The 19209-nt window shown below is 42.7% G+C and overlaps 4 protein-coding genes across 4 annotated transcripts; 1 reads left to right on the top strand and 3 right to left on the bottom strand.

The window, feature by feature from the left end:
* Nucleotides 1–514: 514 nt before the first annotated feature.
* Nucleotides 515–9310, top strand: LOC112892028 (protein VACUOLELESS1). Its single transcript, XM_025959076.1, has 15 exons — nucleotides 515–1474; nucleotides 2185–2475; nucleotides 3483–3622; nucleotides 4649–4754; nucleotides 4850–4942; nucleotides 5246–5335; nucleotides 5462–5575; nucleotides 6152–6274; nucleotides 6473–6546; nucleotides 6632–6686; nucleotides 6920–7101; nucleotides 7697–7826; nucleotides 7909–8011; nucleotides 8397–8494; nucleotides 8890–9310. Exons 1-15 carry the CDS (start codon nucleotides 611–613, stop codon nucleotides 9055–9057), a joined length of 2631 nt encoding a protein of 876 aa, XP_025814861.1. The 5' UTR covers nucleotides 515–610; the 3' UTR covers nucleotides 9058–9310.
* Nucleotides 9311–9537: 227 nt separating this feature from the next.
* On the bottom strand, nucleotides 9538–11295 carry LOC112892030 (60S ribosomal protein L18a-like). The gene is made up of 4 exons (XM_025959078.1): nucleotides 11137–11295; nucleotides 10931–11046; nucleotides 10764–10827; nucleotides 9538–10102 (listed from the first exon to the last, which is right to left on the bottom strand). Exons 1-4 carry the CDS (start codon nucleotides 11149–11151, stop codon nucleotides 9761–9763), a joined length of 537 nt encoding a protein of 178 aa, XP_025814863.1. The 5' UTR covers nucleotides 11152–11295; the 3' UTR covers nucleotides 9538–9760.
* A 543-nt stretch (nucleotides 11296–11838) lies between these two features.
* On the bottom strand, nucleotides 11839–14769 carry LOC112892029 (60S ribosomal protein L18a-like protein). Its single transcript, XM_025959077.1, has 4 exons — nucleotides 14297–14769; nucleotides 13463–13541; nucleotides 13256–13373; nucleotides 11839–12149 (listed from the first exon to the last, which is right to left on the bottom strand). Exons 1-4 carry the CDS (start codon nucleotides 14601–14603, stop codon nucleotides 12090–12092), a joined length of 564 nt encoding a protein of 187 aa, XP_025814862.1. The 5' UTR covers nucleotides 14604–14769; the 3' UTR covers nucleotides 11839–12089.
* A 727-nt stretch (nucleotides 14770–15496) lies between these two features.
* Nucleotides 15497–19209, bottom strand: LOC112891431 (persulfide dioxygenase ETHE1 homolog, mitochondrial). Its single transcript, XM_025958284.1, has 9 exons — nucleotides 18587–19209; nucleotides 17827–17955; nucleotides 17610–17717; nucleotides 16634–16768; nucleotides 16288–16329; nucleotides 16148–16207; nucleotides 16031–16084; nucleotides 15901–15925; nucleotides 15497–15760 (listed from the first exon to the last, which is right to left on the bottom strand). Exons 1-9 carry the CDS (start codon nucleotides 18818–18820, stop codon nucleotides 15672–15674), a joined length of 876 nt encoding a protein of 291 aa, XP_025814069.1. The 5' UTR covers nucleotides 18821–19209; the 3' UTR covers nucleotides 15497–15671.

Raw genomic sequence — 19209 nt, 5'->3', positions numbered from 1 at the left:
ATATAATGTATGTCTAGATGCATATCAAAATCTATAAATATCAAAATTTATAAATCTAGAAAAGCTAAAACGAACTATATTTTAAAACGGAGGGAATAATTCCCTGCAAACTGCAGCTGAGCCTCATATGTAGCTAGCCAGCTAGGGATGGTAGAAGGTCCTAAAGTTGAGCCTTGAGATTTCAAGACTCAATCTTAAAAAAGACAAGATAAAATAATTCTATATATTTGTGACTTAAAAATAATTGAAGACTTAATTGATTATAGGAAATTGAGGTGTTCACCCACCCCAGTCGCGGATCAGCAAGCTAGTAGCAGCCACCACTCCTACTATTGTGCTCGCCGGTTGATCAGAAATGGGCTGGACAAGGCGAGGCCCACCTGCCAGCGCAGGCCACTACCGCTGATGGACCGCGCGCGAATCAGCATCTCCAGCCCGCGCTCGCTGGGCTCGGCTCGCGGACGCCCGGTCCCACACGTCAGCGGCCGACCCGTCGTAACTCGATCCCCCAGAGTCCACCTTCTTCCCCAAGCCCGGCCGCTCGCGCGTGATCCGGCCGCGCTCCCGCCTCGCCTCACCGCCGGCGGCCAACCCCACACCAGCCCCCGCGATGTCCTCCTCCGTATCCGTCGCGGCGGAGTGGGACCTCCTCTCCGACCGCTTCTACCGTCGGCTCACGCTCTACTCCCCTCTCCCCTGGTCCGCCCCGGCAACCACCTCCACCTCCTCCTCCTCCGGCGTCGGCAGTGCCGTGATCGGCCGCCTCGACCTCTCTACCCACATCGTCGCCGCGGCGCCCTTCGGCGGTCCGATCGCCGCCGTCCGCGACGACTCTAAGATCGTGCAGCTCCACTCCGAGCCCTCCCGGCGCCGCCTCCTCCTCTTCTCCTCCTCGGGCCACCCCATCGCCTCCGCCCCCTGGCCGCCCATGCTCCCCCGCCTCCACTCGCTCTCCTTCTCCAGCTCCCTCAGCCTCATCGCCCTCCTCTCGGATGGCTCTCTCCTCCGCTTCCGCCTCCCCGATCTGCAGCCCAGCCCTAGCTCCAGCCCCGTGCCCCTACTCCCGCCGGCCTCTGGCGGCGTCGCCGACGCTGTATTCTGGGGCGGCGGTGTAGCCATCCTCACAGAGGACAACCGCGTTGTGGTGGCCACGGACATCGAAGCTGCTGACCCTCACCCCCGTGACCTCGCCGACCCAGGCGTTGGTGATGAGGAGCATGTTCTATGCATGGCAGTGGTGGAGCCGCAGTTTGTCATGTCAGGGAGCCCAGAGGTGCTGCTTGCGGTTGGTGACCGGGTGATCGCGGTAGATGAGGATGGCGTGCAGGTGCTCGGGGAGGAGCTTGAAATTGGACCCGTGCAGAAGATGGCAGTGTCACCCAACGGGAAGCTTCTTGCAGCATTTGCACATGATGGGCGCCTGCTCGTAATCCCCACTGATTTCTCCAGGATCATATTCGAGTATGAGTGCGATGTAAGTTTTATAGCTATATACTGACTGCTTGTCCAAGCTTCTATTCTTGCTTTTGCTGGGCCTCCAAGCATGAATTGGCAGATGTAGCTTTGAAAACAGATAATTCATCGAGATATTTACACCAGTTTGGATTGTGGCTGACTAAATGGATAGGGAGGTTTTAGCTGATGCATTTTCCCTGCATAAAAATCCGCACATAATACTTTTCTTTGCTAGTTTATGTTCTGCTATCTTGTCTGAAAAGCAACAGTGCATATCTCTTATTGAAGCGTCACCAATGGACCATAGTAAGCAGATAGCTGTGCCTATCATGAACAGTTTGTTTATTTGATTGCAAATATCAGAGGCGCTTAAATTTTCTGCTGCAGTTCTCAACCTCTGCTTTAGAAGGTGTCTATGATGATTAGCCATAGGTGTTCCATGATGAATGGTGCCATAGGTGTTCGGTGATAGGCTCACACCTAGGGCCTAACAGCAGCCTAGCAACAGAAAAATATATCTGTACTTGGAACTGAATTTCTCTGTTTTTTAGTTATGTTTCTCTTTTGTCCTAACTTGCATTTGGAACTTGATTTGTGCATTTTAAGCAATAGGAATAGTGCTATAGGTTATGAATGCTGGTGCCATTTTTATGTTCTTTTGTGAGCTCTATTTTAGTAAGTTGTTCATTAGTTAACTTATTTTCTCCTTTTCTTTTGGATATCCCATAGTCAGCATTGCCACCGGAACAAATAGCTTGGTGTGGACTGGACAGTGTACTCCTCTACTGGCCTGAAGTGCTTTTGATGGTCGGTCCGAATGGAGACCCTGTGCAATACAATTATGATGAACCCATAAAACTCATTCCTGAGTGCGATGGTGTAAGAATCCTATCAAACTCAAGTATGGAATTTCTACATCGAGTCCCGGACTGTACTACATTAATTTTCGGCATTGGAAGCATGTCCCCAGCAGCATTATTGTATGATGCTCGAGATCACTATGACAGGCAAAGTGCTAAGGTACTGTTTTATAATCCAGGCAACTTTTGTAGCTCCATTCTCGTTTGGATAAATTCCGAATGAAGCTAAACACCATTTTATTGTTGTAGCTTGTTTGTCTTGTAGGAGTACTAGTATACAGTTATATACCAGTCTCTCTTAAAGACCAGGACCTTTGGCATACTACTGTTTTATCCATAAATACATGTTATATGAGCTAGACTGTGATCCAAGCTAAGTTGCTTTACATGCATGGACAAGAAGTTGGGAAAGGCCTTTGTTGCTCTTTCTGTTATGAAGAGAATGTTCTGTCTGACCGTTTTGCATGTCTTCTCCCCTCTTCCACCTCCCAGTCGCCCACAGAAGGCAACTCAATAAAACTGCAAGAAACCACTTTATATTTGCATAAAAGTATGGATTGCCAACTGGCTGGCCTTAAGGGCAGCTCCCACACAAACTCTAAACAAATCGGGAAATGATCCTTCATTAACTAAACTGTCAATGAACCATTGTCAAGATAAAGAGTTCTTGTCTTTTCATTGTCCCCTTCTCTCTATTCATATCATTTAAGTTGGTTTTCTGTGGTAGACTCAATATGTGAACCTCTTAGTAGTATGACAAGGTCACAAGAAAGGAGGTGTCTTTTCCAAGTGTGGTCTATTCATGCACTAAAGACGTGCTCTTATATTCTAAATTTCTAAACTATTTTGTTGATCCTGAAGGTAGTATTAGAGTTTTTTCACACAAGTTGATAGCGATGCAGGTGGTGGCGACTGCATACAACATTAACGATTGTACCTATCGTATTTTCAGCTTGGTAGCATATGTGTCTATAGTTCATCTTAACCTATTTTCTTGTGCTTCACATTATGACTCTCCACACATGCTACTTGCAAATTGTATCAAAGTTTGTTAATATCTCAAGTAGAGAAGTACCATAGAACTATTTTTAGTCATTTGGGACAATTAATCTTACCTCACCTCGTGAAAACCAGAAATGGGACATTTACAATAATCCACACTTGCAGGCTTATGACAACTATCAGCTAATATCATCTTCATTGCCTGAGGCAATTGAGGCTTGCATTGATGCTGCTGGCCACGAGTTTGATGTTTCACGCCAACGCACATTGCTAAGAGCTGCTACTTATGGCCTAGCTTTCTGCAGGTTGGTTTTTCTGCTTTTAGGATGTTATATTTGTGCACTTCATTACTACTGCTTTTTTACCTTTTTTGTTAGTAATCATATTTGCTTGTTTTTTTTTTCTTTTCTTCCTTTACTAATTTTAAGTTGTTGATTGGAGAATAAGTTGTATCCTTGATCAGTGCACAATTTAACCTATGACTAGTTTTAGATATAGTATATCACAACTATATCTTTCAAGTGTCTATTTATGGTAGCATGTAGAATAATACTCATGCAACAGATAACTAGTGTCTTTACTCTGCCATGTTTGTATGAATGGATGGGATCACTGGATTGGGTCACGGTGTACCAATTGAGGTGAAAGTTATGTGTGAGCTTGTTTTCCAATATTTGAATTTTTTTAGTATAATTTAGTTCAGCAAAGACCAAGGTTAGGCCGTTAGGCCTGAAATCTTCTTGAAGAGGTTGCCTGTTTAAGCCCAAGAATTGGATGATTTTAGAACTATACAAGCAGCTTAACCTCTTATGAGTAAAAGTGTTACCTAACCAATTTTATGAATTCAAGCTCCTAATTATCATCGAAGTCATGGGAACTACCACTTACCAAAATTATGCAATTTCTTCCTCACAAGGCTGCCAGATGAGATTCCCTATTTTAGACGCCCTGGCAAACAAAGCAAGTGATGCTTGATAGATTATGTGACAAAATGAACAAATTAGATCAAATAGATCATAAATAACATGACTCTTTCTGACCCCAACTTTGTTGATCAGTCGACCATATGTTTTCTGGCTAACAACAATTACTGTTATACCGCATGCCATGTCTTCTTAGATGAACTATAGTCTTATACCTTACTGCTACTCTGATATCGCATCTTGCAACATTGTAGTGTTGCAGTTCAATTTGTTTATTCCACCAAATTTGAAATAAAACTAACCAGTATCTTATACTCGTAATGCTTTTTGTGTGGTGCTACTTCTCTGCATAGAATACTTTATTGCTGATATTTGAACTTGGCATTGATACCCAGTTGGCTTTGGCAGTCGATTTCCACATGAACGCTTTCAAGAAATGTGCAAAATGTTGCGAGTTCTAAATGCCGTTCGTGATCCTGAGATTGGGATGCCACTGACCATTCAGCAGTACAAGGTTTGTGTTACCCTCTAGATACTTTAATGAACCTTATATTGCCATTGGTACCTTTTATGTCTTAATATAGTCATTTTCCCTGTTGTTTTCTTTAGTTGCTTACTGCACCAGTGCTCATTGGGCGTCTCATTAATGCTAATCAGCACCTTTTGGCACTTCGCATTTCTGAGTACCTTAATCTGAACCCGGTAACCTCCTTTTTCCTCTCCTTATTTTTTGTTATCCAGAAAATTTGTTTTGTTGCGGGTGAGCACTGTGCCTTTGCCCTTCGCAATAAACTCAGAAGCACAAGTCGCCCACTGTTAGGTTCTTAACATTACATAATCTTGTTCTAAATTACTTGTCATATGCACAATTAAATTACTTTCAGATAAATTAAGTTGTTTAGTCCTACTTGATATTGTTAATGAGAGTGACATGTGCATTGCTTTTCCATAGATTTTACTTGATAAAGTAATATCATTTCCATTTACACCTCAAACCTTTTATAGGAGGTTGTGATAATGCATTGGGCATGTGAGAAGATTACAGCATCAGCAACTCTTCCAGATACAGTCCTTCTTGAGGGTTTACTTGATAAGGTTTGTGTTTACTAAAGTCATAGTCGTGCTTATACTTGATACTTTTACCTGGTGAATGCATATGCTACTGCAGATCTGCAGTTGTGTCTCCTTGTTTTACATCATCACATGTTCTTTCTATTGCAGCTCAGGTTATGTAAAGGGATATCATATGCTGCAGTGGCAGCTCATGCAGATAACTGTGGCCGGCGAAGGTTGGCTGCAATGCTTGTTGATCATGAATCACAATCCTCAAAGCAGGCAAGTTTTCTTTTGTGTTGGTGATTCAGGTGGATATGATACAACCGATTCATTGAGGAGTGAGGCATAAATATGATATTCCTCCAGTAAAAAAAATGAAAAAAAGGAATGTTCAATGAAAAGAAACTAAGTAAAGAATATGGTTTCTTCAGAATTCTGTCTTAATTATATAGGTGTTGAGGTATTTTGGTTACATCATAAATGAAATTGTCTAGATAAACTGTGTGGTGTCTTTCTGGTTTGCAGGTGGAAATGGTAACCTGATTAGGATGTGCCGATGTGGTAATTGAACTAATAGTTCCGATATATAAGAACCTTTTGTAAAATTCTTATAGTCAATTAGGTTGATGATAGACTTGCCTTCTATCTGAGTGAGATGTTCTGACTTCTGATAGCTTTAGCTGGTTTTGTATCTTTTTAGATGCTAATAGGCCATAGTTCTGCAGGATATGCTATATCTTTAGTAATTACAGAAAATCTAGCATGCTTAAATAACAAAAAAGGGAAAGGCTTAGCATGTATCAAGTAGGAAATGATGTCCATTTGAAAATCATCTGATTCGTTTCACCTTCACAGATTCCCATGTTACTAAGCATTGATGAGCAAGACAAGGCATTATCAAAGGCAATCGAAAGCGGTGATACTGATCTTGTGTACCTTGTGCTATTCCATATCTGGCAGAATGTAGCTGTAGAGAAGGTAAATCTCCTCCGTCCTCTATAAAAGATTGATATTTCCAGTTAAGGTACAGCTGTTGGTACTTTTTTCAAGGATCCAAATCAAGCATGAATAGCTAATTTGTCAGTTGAGACTAAACTTTGGAAAGCATAACTGAAAGTGCTTCTTCTCAAGTGTTGTATCATCATTAATGTTCTGTTATGATTATAAATTTTACAGAAAGCTCCTTTGGATTTTTTCGGTGTAATTAATGCGAGGCCTGTGGCTAGAGATTTGTTTATGGCATATGCAAGGTGATGCATCTTTCGTGTTTACTGTTGCTACTTCAAATGTATACATCTGTTTCCACGTAGTTGAATATCTCTAGTTTGCTTGCAGACATTCTAAGCATGAAGATTTGAAGGACTTCTTTTTATCGACTGGGAGACTTCAAGTAGGTTGCATATACAATAAAATCCCAGTTCTTGTATATCTGATTCTTTAATACATGAATGCCGCCCTTCATATTATTTGCAATTCAGTGCCATTCTATTTTGCCTTTTTATACATACACTCTAGCAGTTAATTCCATCATCCAGATAAATTTAGTGCATCATCAGTGCAGGATTTACTATGTTAAATTTAATTTTGCATTTCAATTGCCTAAGCTATTGAAAACAAATGCAGGATGCCGCCTTTCTTTTGTTGAAGGAATCGAGGGAATTGGAGAAGAATCCCATGGCAAGCAAGGGATCTCCTCTCCATGGTCCGCAAGTGAGGCTCATTGAGCAGGCCCATAGACTTTTTGCTGAGACCAAGGAACATGTTTTTGAATCCAAAGCTTCTGAAGAGCATGCCAAATTGCTAAGGTATTTGAGGATGTGATATTGCACTGAATTTGTCATGTGAGGATACTATTGCTTCTTTCCTGACATTCAAATGCTGAAGAATTCACAACAATTTGGTTGTTAGCAAGGTTAATGCATTACATAAGAAATCTAGATCATGTGATGCAACTAAAAACTATAGTGAAATTCATGTCTCAAAGCTCATTCCATATGGTGCTTATCAATCCAATCAGCATGAAACATATATTTGCTTCGTTCTGTAGGTTATGCTATCACTTGTCAGCTCACAAACCTAAGTCATATGCAACTTCATGCATAACAATTGGTCTTTGAGTAACCTACAACTGGGTAATGCTAATTGTTCTGTTGAGACCGTTTTCTTCGTTGTTTTCTTGGTAAACTGGCAGTTCAGGTTTACTAGGCTTTCATTTAGCCAAACAGTCAATCAGGCAAAGTGCTAGATTCATATAGATTGAACTTCATCGTGAAAATCTGAAGAGATGTGGCTGTGATTTACTGAACTCCTTGCTGTAGATAGTTAGGGTGAAACCATGTGCAGACTCCTCTGCTTAATAGTTATGTCTTAGTCAACCTGTTTACTTTTTTTTTCATTCAGATCACAGCATGAACTTGAAGTTTCCACAAAGCAGGCGATATTTGTGGGTTCTAGTGTTAGTGATACAATAAAAACCTGTATTGCAATGGGAAATGAGCGAGCTGCCCTCAAAGTGAAGTCAGAATTCAAGGTATTCAGATGATCTCGAAACATATAGACCTGTTCAATTAATATTGTGTTTTAGTCTTTCTAATGGTCCTGTTTCTGCACAGGTTCCTGATAAGAGGTGGTACTGGCTTAAAACATGTGCTTTAGCTACTGTTGGAAACTGGGATGCTTTGGAAAAGTTTTCAAGAGAGAAAAGACCACCAGGAGGTGAGTTTGTAGATATGGCTTTGTTGCATGAAAGTTAAGTTTATATTGAATTCATATTTATACCCGTGCTTCTTCCATTGGTGCGAACAAGTTCATCATTATCCTGCACAAAGGATTTCTTATCCTTGGAAAGTAGCACCTTTATGCCAACTAGAAATTTTTTCTTTCGTTGTGCTTAAAAGTTGAAGCCTGATTTGAACCATGTAGCAATGATGTAAACATTAACTTCTCGGTTCTCAGCATTGGGTTATCTTCATTGGATAAAATTCAGACATAAGAATATTGCTTCACTATAATAATACCTTGCTTCACATTGTCTATGCCTTGTTTGAATATGGTAAATTGATAATGTTGTGAAGTTTACATCTCTATTTTCAACTTGCAGGCTATAAACCTTTCGTGGAAGCATGCATTGACGCTGGTCAAAAAACTGAAGCTCTCAAATATATTCCAAAGCTAACAGATCCTCGTGAAAGATCTGAGGTATATTTTAGTTTGCTTATCTACGGAGAATGCATATGGACTTTATTGGAGAAGCTGTTGCTGTTTTTTTTTCCTGCATCATGTTGTTTTATCTGGCTTCAATGTTAAAAAAATGAGAGGAGAGCAGACATGTAGTCACTAGCAACCAAAAAAAAAACGGTAAAGAGAATATGCCTAAGAGAATAAGAAGCTGTTTAGGAACATTGATTTTGATAGATTGCGGTAGATAGATCAGGCAAAGGATATGACGATATAGAAGATTCCCAATAAGGCAATAACCAACACATTAGTCTCAGGTCACTGGAAATAGAACCCAAGATTTCCTTGATATGATTTATAATGTCAGAAAAATGACCTTGAGAACATATAACAACCTTGTCATTACTTTTGTGTAGGCGTATGCACGGATGGGCATGGCAAAGGAAGCTGCAGATGCAGCCTCGCAAGCTAAAGATAGTGACGAGCTCTTTGGCCGCCTGAAGATTACACTTGCACAGAACAGTGCTGCCGCCTCCATTTTCGATACATTGCGGGATCGGCTTTCCTTTCAAGGAGCATATTGAGCATTTGAGCTATTGTGATCGTGTTGTAGGCCCAGGCTGTGCACCCTGATGTTTTAAAAAGGTCGAGCCTTTTGTTTATCCATTTATTTTCGCTTTGTTTTGTTTACTTGTGTATGAAGAATTAACCCCAGTGCTAATACATGTGTATAGAGATTGCATAACAGAAATTCCCCACAGCGAGAGCACGTGTAGATCACAGTTTGGGATCTTGGAGTGGGGAAGTGTGCAATAGTCATGATTGTTTTATTATCAATATTGTAGTGTTGTTACAAAAGGTTCATTTTATTTTAGTTGATTGTATGTAGAGAAGGGGCTCAGGAAATCCGGGACAACTAGCTGCGCGACTCATTTTGCCCCGTGCAGCAGGGCCAGCGAGCACCTAGCCAGTAGCCGCCAAGGAATCCACATGGATGCCTTTGCGCGTATACAACAGCGTTATATGGCTTCTTTCATACACAAACGCTGCGGTGATAATCGACAGAAAGAAAAAACATGGAAATAATGCAGACCACCTCCAAGCAGATCACCAGTACAATTGAAGTCTTCCAACTACTCATAATACGATACTCAAATGGTTCACCAAGCACGTTTCAAAACGAGATGAATCATCAACCACTGAGGTCTAAGTACGTCAAAACTTAAAACATAAAACTTACGGACTCTTATGCTCCCAAACACTGACCACAACACAGGCACAGCTGAATCACATGAACAGGTTCGGCCTTGACGCCTTGAACGTGGTCTTCAGCTTCCTGGTTGGGGGCCTGATCTTGCGGGACACAAGGGGGAACTTGATCTTAGAGTTGTGGAACTGCTTGGTGTTGTCCCTCTTGCACAGCTTGAAGTGGACTGTCGCGGTCTTGATGATCTGGATGCAGGGGGCCCTCACGCGGTGGCGTGAAGCCATCTCATTGTACATCTGCTCCACTGCACCATTCAGGGTGGTGTCGCGGTACTCCTTGTACATGTTGTGGTAGCCGGTTCTGCTCTGGTAGCGGAGCCAGATGCCATAGTTCTTGATCGTAGTTGGGTTACGCTCGGAGATCTGACACAACATACAGAACTTTTGTGAGTGATACAACACAAAGGACATATCATTTTGTGGAACTAATCCTGCACATCAGGAAAATTAACTAACAAACATAATATAATGTGTAATCAAAGACTAAAGCCATAACCTACTGAAGTTGCCAGCATCGTTATCCAGGACAATCCTTCCCAATCCAGTTTAAATAAACGCTACCACATCTATGACAGTGTAGAACAGCCCTAAAAGTAAGTAAAAACAACTGTGGAAGACAACAATATTTAGGTGACGTGGAGACAAGAATTCTCATTTTCAGGGATGATGGCAAAAACTTAAATTGATCCTTCAAAATGTTCCTTATTGTATAAAAGGAAATGATTAGAAATACATGTCGCTTGCCAATATACAACTAGCTGAGGGTGTTGAGAACAGACCAAAAACAGAACAAATTTGTGAAATGCTGAGCTACAACCTCCAGTCAAAGTTTCACCCGTATATGTCGCTTGCTAAAGGTCATAATAACATCAGGACGATATTAAATTGGAGAGCGGGGGACAAACAAGGCTGGGCGTCCCGAACATAGCGGCCATACAGAACGCAAGGTACTTAGGACAGCAAGGTTCGCATGCAGCAATCCAGTGTGCTAAAAAGGGCATGCCGATCGCAGAAGCAGGCGTACCTCGTTGATGGCGAGGATCTGGCCGTTGCTCTTCTTAACCTTCTTGAGCTTCCTCAGGAAGTACCTGCGCACGGGCAAGAGCCGCAGTTTAGTTGCCAACCCAGATCGAAGATGAACGAAAGCCTTCGACAGGGAAATCTGCAGGAAGCGCGGAGATGACGGCTCACCAGAACTTGCTCTTGGCGCGGACCTCGTTGGTGGCCCAGAGCTTCATGCGGTAGATCTTGGGGTGCTCATCGCCGGGCGTCGGCAGCGCGCGCCCCACCACCTGGTACTGATGGAACTGCACATGCGAACGAGGAGGGAGATCGATCAAACGCACGGATCAAATTCGAACAGCGCCGTCGAATGAACGGAGCGAGTGAAGACTCACCCTGAAGGCCACCATTTCCGCGAGCTCGTCGAAAACCCTAGCCTAACCTAGCCTACGGCGACGAGGAGGAGGACGAGGGGAGGCGGCGGCGGGCGAAGACGGCGCCCGTGGGTGTGAGAGGAGTGTTTATAGGTGGCGAGTTTGGCTGTAAACCCTAATGGGCCGTAGTTCGCTCCGTCATCGGCCTTCCTTGCGAAAATGCTCGGGCTTCCCCTTCTTTTGACAAGGCCCATAAGGTTTTGCCCCTTTTTTTTTGTTATATTTGCCTGGCAAGCACGGGTAGGGAGAATATAACGGGGAAACTTCTACTGGAAATGACTACTCTTTCTTTTTGAAAGGAAATGACTACTCTATGTTGGTGTTGGTACTATAGAGGAAAGTCTATCAATTTCTCAAGCACGTTTTGACTAGTGACACTACAGAAAGTGTTATACATAAGTCGAATTTTTTTCTTTTCGGATGGTAATCAAATTTCTGGTGCTTGGAACTTGCTTGGCGATTGTCCATTGTTCCATCGTGAACCCCCGCTAATTTCCCACGCACGAGTGCGCTTCTTCCTCCCCTGCGCGAGCTCGCCATTGGGTCGGTGTCCTGCGATCACATCACAGCCAAACGCATGCACGACACAGAAGCAATAAGAACATAGAAACCTGCGACGGTAACACGACGAAGCTTGATTACTGTCCAGGTCCGATGACAAAGTTCGATGCAGGGGTCCAGGTAATATTAACACAATGGTATGAACGCAACTTTACATCAAATCATTACTGTGAGAATACATTGACGCCACATCATTTTACAAATGTGCTATAGGTCAACACACGGGAGAGTATGTCGGTCACGTTCCACCCTATCTTCTCTACGCATACATGTACACAACCCAGATAACTCAACAAAGTAGGCGAATAATGAACAAATTACATTAAGCAGAACGCTGGCCATCCAAGGCGTTTTCACCACACATCAGCTCCTTTCGTGGCACCAAGCAGCACAGCAATTGCAGCAAGTGATGCCTGTTTATGGCACCAGAAAGTTTGGGGGCAGAGTTAGCTCAACCTTTGTGCTTTCATTTGCAATTGAAGAAACAGAACAGTAACATAGCTACTAAACATTACAGAATCAAGTATTAACAACTGATTTCACCATATCAGTGCAGTGACTAGCTAAATATGTGTTGCAAAGTTCATAGAATTGGTCTTGGTTGAACTGACAGATGCTTCCATCCTATTAGTGAGATATCAAAAGCTACCTTGACATACATTTTTCCTTCATAACATTTTTTGATAAAAGCAATTGGATAAAAGATAAGGACAATGCACAATTAGTCAAGGAAAAAGTCCATTTTACTCCCTTCAACAATTCACTTTGTCCGCTTAACACCCTGAGCAAAATTTAGGCTCAATTTACTCCCCCAACAATTCCAATTAGTCCAATCTACCCTATAATGATATTTCTCCTTTTTGTTTCTCCGCGTACGAATTGAATTTTAAGTTCAAATTTTGTGAGTGGATACAGAACATGATGTCATATGTTAAAAAATACATTAAGAATTTTTCATGGTTATTTCCATAATTTGGAAACATTTAACACGAAATTTATCACAAAAATACAATTCTGCATGAAAAATATTCATGAAAAAAATCATAATGTATTTTTCTAGCATAGTGCATCATATTATAAGTTAATTGCAAAATTTAAAGTTCAAATTCCACTTGTAAGTGGAGAAATAAAAAAGAGAAATCTCATTAGGGGGTAGATTGGACCAATTGAAATAGTTAGGGGTAGTAGTTTGAGCCTAAATTTTGTTTAGGGGGTTAAGTGGACAAAGTGAATTGTTGAGGGGAGTAAAATGGACTTTTTCCACTAGTCAACTATTCAAGCTGCAGTAAGTCGATTTATTTTAATACCCTTCTCCTATGTCATAATGATCCGACAGGATTTTAGATGCCTTTGTGGCTTGTGCATGAAAAACTGCAAGTTAAAACTGATATTGCACCTTCAGTCTCCCAAACAAGTGATCATGTTATTGACCAGCAATTCACAAGGGAAAAAATGTTATAGCTGAAGGGAACATAAGATAATAAGAGTGCTGAGCAATGCATTGCTAGAAAAGACTTACAGCAATAGTGCAAGCAACGTATCCTGGTTTCTCCCGGTAATCATGTACTCTGACACAGATCAGAACAAAAGCTCCAACATACCACGGGATGGCAGCAAGGAAGAATCCAATTATAAACCTTTACCGAACAGCGGTTCATCAGTTCCTCAGAGTTCAATATGAGTTCAGAAATGAAATGCAATATGATAAATGTTCAGAGAAACTTACAGAAACCAACCCATGCCAAGGCCACAACATGGAAGGTGCCGCATTCTCACAGGCCTTCCTTCAACAACAGGAATATAACCTACAGAACACCACCCAGAAAAATCAGTTAGCCAAGTGAGGTCAGAGTAGAATGCTGCATTTTTAAAGGACCATTCCCACATATACATTTATTTGTAAAGTTGAATTAGTTTGTAACAGAGAGACCCATATATTCCTTAGTTGAACTTATATTGCATACAGAAAACAATTATTCTGCATCTAATTTTTTGCTCCAGCACATCAAATTCCCTGCTCATTTACGGCCAACATTCCAGAACACTTCAATGAGAAAATAAAACTTTAGATTCTCCCGAGATCCATGAACTACAGATCTCTATCAACCGCTAATTTTGGCATGAGGAACACCAATGACCTGCAACTTGGAGTAGCAATGGAAAAAACCGATGCAGAAGGAACTGCTGGTTCAGACATACAGGTAGGCAGAAGGGAAGGATACCACCAAAAGTAAAGCAATTTTGAGGTTGCATTGGAAAGCCAAAAATTATCTACATGATCATTGGGCATAGTAATGTCATGTGACCACGTCAGTATAGGCGATAAAAAATTATCTACATGAGGGCACTTTTATTAAGTCATTTCTAAATTACTAAACACGTTGCTCTGCATAGAGCAGAGCCAACAAGGCTTCCTCCATGTAATTTCTCCAACGGCTTGGAAAAATTGTACTTATCAACCACCAACCACAGAAGAGCAAAATCTCGACCGATCCAATCAATGAATCCACCGAAAGAAACACATAATTCGAATCATAGACGCGATTAGGATTCCCCGTACCTTGCACGGCCTGGTAACCCTGGGCGTAGTACGGTGCGGCCGCCGAGTAAGGCTGCTGTGGCGGAGGCGGGTAGACCGCGTACGACGCAGGCGGCAGCTGCGGGTAGTGCTGCATCCCGGGCGGCGGCGCCGGCTGGGGGACCCCGATCGCCGGCTGCGGAAACGCCCCGGAGCCGCCCGACGGGGGCCCGAAGGTGCCGTACTGGTGCTGCGGCTGCGGCGGCGCTGACGGCGGGTACCCGTAGGAGGCGGAGGAGGAGTCCGCCCCGCGGGACTTCCCGTCGGCGTCCGGCATCTCGCCGCCCATGGATGGACTGGCTCTTGCGGTGGCAAGGGTTTGCTAGGGTTGGGGAATTGCCGAAGGGGGGCGCGGGAGAGGAAGCCGAGGGCGTCCAGCCGTCCACGAGCAGGAGACGTGGGATTTGATTTTGATTAGCTAGCGCGTTGCTGCCGGGGTGCTGGTAAACGACTTGATTCGGGACGAGGTTAACGTGTGGCTCCAGCCTGGACCCCTCTGTTTCCCTTTTTTTGTGTGTGTGTGTGTGTGTGTGTGTGTGTGTGTGTGTGTGTTTGACATTTTATTGAGCCAGATGCCCAGATCTTATTTGAGTTTTGACAGCTAAAACGTGCTGCATGAGAAGCAGGTAATCAGCGAAGAGCTGCCCGGCAACAGTGTGAAAATAATTTACTGGTTCTCATGAAGCGGTTAGGAAGTTTTTTTCCAGAGAGATTTAGGTTCTTGTACATGTCATTTACTAGTTCTCATTGTGAGGTTAAGATAGTTTTTTTTCCCAGAGTTTTGGGTTCTTGTCCATGTCGCAAATGTAGGAGCAGCATGTTAGCAACACACGGTGGCTTCAGAGATGATGGCTGCTAGTCAAACAATATATATTAGTAATACATGTTAGTATCAGGGAGAAGAATGAGTAATCTGTTGGAGATACTCTGGCAGGCTGCAATGTTAGCATCGTCATGGAAAAACAATGAAAAGCTTCCGCACACGTTGTTTTCATCATAGGTCCATTTTTCACACCTGGACAGAGCGCTTCCACACGTACATCATGTTTTCTGCTTCAATGGTAGTTTGTTTGAGGGCGTGCGAAATGCGACATATTATCTTTGTCTTGTACTCTTGTATTCCACATCAAGTATAGAACATGTCTCAGAAAGATACTGGAAACAATTTGAGGAGAGAAAAGCTGGCTTCATTTATCAATAGTGTCATTCTCATTGATCTCATCAAACAATAGTGCCTTGCAAGTTACAACCAGAGGCCACACCATCCATTGACTAAATTATTTTCTCACAATATCACAGGCTGCAGCAAACAGATTATTTATTGTACAACTCAGCTGCAGGCTTCGACTGGAACAGCTCAGATCTTCGGTGGTGGATCCTGGATGCCGCAGACCAAATTGGCGGGTACAGCTACATCCATCATCTTTGGATAAGACAGGTTTAAGTCTGCCAAGATGAGAGCAGATGATCAGTTTCATTTAGCTCAAAAGAATGTTTAACAAGCAAAGAGGGTATGTCAGCAGGAACGTGGGTATTCAGTATGAAAAAAAATGTACACAACCACGTATCCATCTAGGAGCACTTACTATCCATGATGGTCTTGAAAGTTTCCTGCATAAAAAAATACAGTTAGGAAAAAAAATGTTGATAGGTGAAATTTATGAATTCTTTTTAGCTGTTTAAGAATTTCAGCCTAAGTAGCAAACTAGCAATTACCTTGTCTTTCGTTAGCCGGGCGTTATAGGCAACCTCCTCTTCAACAGTACTAACCTGCAGATAACACAAGTTAAGTGACTGGTCTGACAAACTTCAAGATACTGAGCAACCACTTACTGTGAAACCTTTGTAGTCATGGGCAGGATAAAGCAGGGTATCCTTTGGCAGTGTGAAAATCTGATCAGGAAGTAGAGTTTCAGTTAATTAATATTCATACTTTGTCTTACATCGATCTATACAAGATTTCGCGTGCTTGCCTGTGAATGCACCGACTGATACAGCAGATCAGGGCTTCCTCCCTGTGACACCAGAGATAAATGCAAACTATCAACAGAAATTCACACATCTAAGGTTAACAAAATTTCTCTAGAATGAATCCTGAATTTTGCCTTGCCACTGCATAGTGTTTTGCTTGTGGACTTAAATCAGTTCATTCCAATCTCTAATATTAGCCATATTATCCTTGGCCTTTACATGTCAACACTAATGTTGTTTCTTTAAGCTTTATATATTGAAAGTATCACATTTATTATTTTCCTATTTTGTAGGTTGTGAAGACCAAACACTGTGAAAATGTTAAGCAGTAACCAACTACAAGATTACCTGAAAGTCTGTCCTTCCACATGCTCGAATAATCAAGGCGTCCCCGGTAAAAGCCATCCTTGGTGAAGGTTGACCATCAGCATCACCTGTTATGTAAGTCACGCAGCCAGCAGTGTGGCCAGGAGTAGCTCGCACCTGAAAACGAGTATGTCATTTTTGCATAACTCCATACCTACCATTGCTGTAAGATAAATTACTTAAAGGCAATCTATTTGAATATACCCAGCACAAGGCTGTTTATGTATTGATTTCATTCATATTTCAACAGCTACGGATGTGAAAAATGCACTAAATTTCTAAACATAAACTTTCAGTTCAGAAAACTTCTGTTGCAGGCATCAATCAATATATAAACATAAAGTGATAGATCAGTTGCATAGATCAATATATGAACATCATCAAAAATACATGTACCATATCAAACATATATCTTTCTATCGCTTCATTTTCTATGAATATTTAAGTCAAATGTGCAACATATGTAATTGCACACTCTAGTGTGAACTGAGTGTAGAACTACAGATCATCTTACAAATTAAGTGTTACAGAGCAATCAAAAATGAAACTACGGAAAAATACTTTTTATTGAACGAGATAACTAAAATAAAATATCATATAACAAAGATCATCACAACATTCCAGTGAGCAACCATACATAACAAAGGATTTTCAGAACTGTAAGCCAACTGACGTTCATGAAAGAATGCTTCCATTTCCAGGTTCTTGTATTTAAAGGCAGCACTAAAACTAAAAAGTTAGCAACTGCGATTTCCAAAATTACAGAAGAAACAAATTTCAAAATTATTGATTCAACAAAACCAAAGATAGAAGAATTAGTTAGATCATCCTCATGTAGGTGAACTTTTTTTAATATTGGGGTGCAGTGTATTAAAAGGTACAGAAACTAGATACTTATGTATACTATAAATGAATACGGCAGCACAGAGTAAAGTAGCTTGTCAGGATGTTATTGTACCTCAAGGAAAAGGTTACCAAAGTGTATTTTGTCCCCAGGATCAACAAAATGATCTGCTTTTGCTCCACTAGCTCTTGAAATAACAGACTTAACTCCTGGTACCTTAGTCTGCAAGTTCATACCATTAGCTGACCATGTATTGCCAAAGAGAACAGAGCTCTGTGACCTTGTGTAGGGGAACCTATCGAAATATCCATAGAAGAACACAACTGCTTACTTTTATTAATCCTGTTCCAGTCACGTGATCAGCATGCACATGAGTATTCATAGCATACACGAGCTTCAAGCCCAATTCCTTGATAAGATTAAGATCTCTGTCAACTGTTCTGTCAACAGGGTCAATCAACTGGCAAAGAGAATCAAACAGATTAGATGAGAACATGGGATTGACCAAATGTGTATATTTGTATATCAATCAACGAAAAAGAGCACTACTAGAGCTCAAAGCTGAGTCAGTGATTGCTTCTAGTTTTAGCTAATAGTTAATTACTTATGTGGTGTATCCTTTAAAAAGTCTGAAAAAATTTGGCTTGTAATGTTTGATAGAAAAGCCCACAGGCATCTCAGAAATTTAAGATGAACGATAAAAAGGAAAGGAAGAAAAGTTCTTGCTTTCATTGGCTTCAGTGAATACAGTACAGAAAATTCAGGATGACTTCAAGCTTGCCTACCAGATTCTTTTGCAGAGGTAAATTCAGGATAACTTCAGAGGTAAATCAGTTAATCCTTTTGCAGCTTTGTTCACTAATTGCGCACCTTATGTTCGCGTCTACATTCTAATTTCTGGCGAATTGTAACAGTCAAGTTACTGTGGGCGCTTTTGGCCGTCCGAGCAACCAACCTACAGAGCATACTCATTCCCACCAAAGTGAACTACCCAAGCCAATGCCAATCCAGTTTCAACCGCCAAATTAGCCAGAACCCTGAAGCGCCCTCCGCACCTAAACAATCCCCAACACAGGAACAGCCGGACTCACCACGGCGGGCTTGTCGGGGTCGGCGACGTCGGCGAGGAGGTAGGTGTACGTGGAGCTCTCCTTCTCGAACAGCTGCCTGAAGAGCAGCCTCCTGTCCGCGCCGGACCCCGTGCTGTACGCCGCCGCCATCGCAAGAGCCGGCACTAACCGCGCGCGCCGCGAGATGGGCCGGGGAGCGCGCGGCAACCTGGCTGCGGCAGCCAAGCGCGGGATCAGGCGTAGCGGAAGAACCATTGCCCCGCGGCCCGCCTGGTTATATAGGGCGAAGGAGGAGGAAGACGAGAGCAGGCGGCCGGGACGGCCTGGCTCCTATCGCTCTACTTGGACGGGGTCGTGGACCTCGCGAGCGGCGTGGCTCGGTTGCGTTGCGAGGTGGGACGGGCCGGGGCGGACGAATGGTTGAGTAAAGAATTCGGGCGAGGGGCGAATGGGCGGCGGTGCGAGCAAGTGGGTTGCGGCGGGTTCCGCGAGGCCGTCGGCGCGGAGGCGGAGCCGCCGGGAGAGGGCAGGGCGGCCGGCCGCGGGGCGAAAAACCGCGGCGGAAGGAAGGAGTAGCCTGGAGATTACGAGAGGAGTAGGCAACGAGGCTTTCAGGGCCGGCTCTCCGTTTGGCGAGTTCGCAT

Source organism: Panicum hallii, chromosome 5 (genome assembly GCF_002211085.1).
Source record: "Panicum hallii strain FIL2 chromosome 5, PHallii_v3.1, whole genome shotgun sequence".
Lineage (NCBI taxonomy): Eukaryota > Viridiplantae > Streptophyta > Magnoliopsida > Poales > Poaceae > Panicum > Panicum hallii.
The sequence above is the reverse complement of the archived record's forward strand: the minus strand, read 5'-3'. Positions and strand labels throughout refer to the sequence as shown.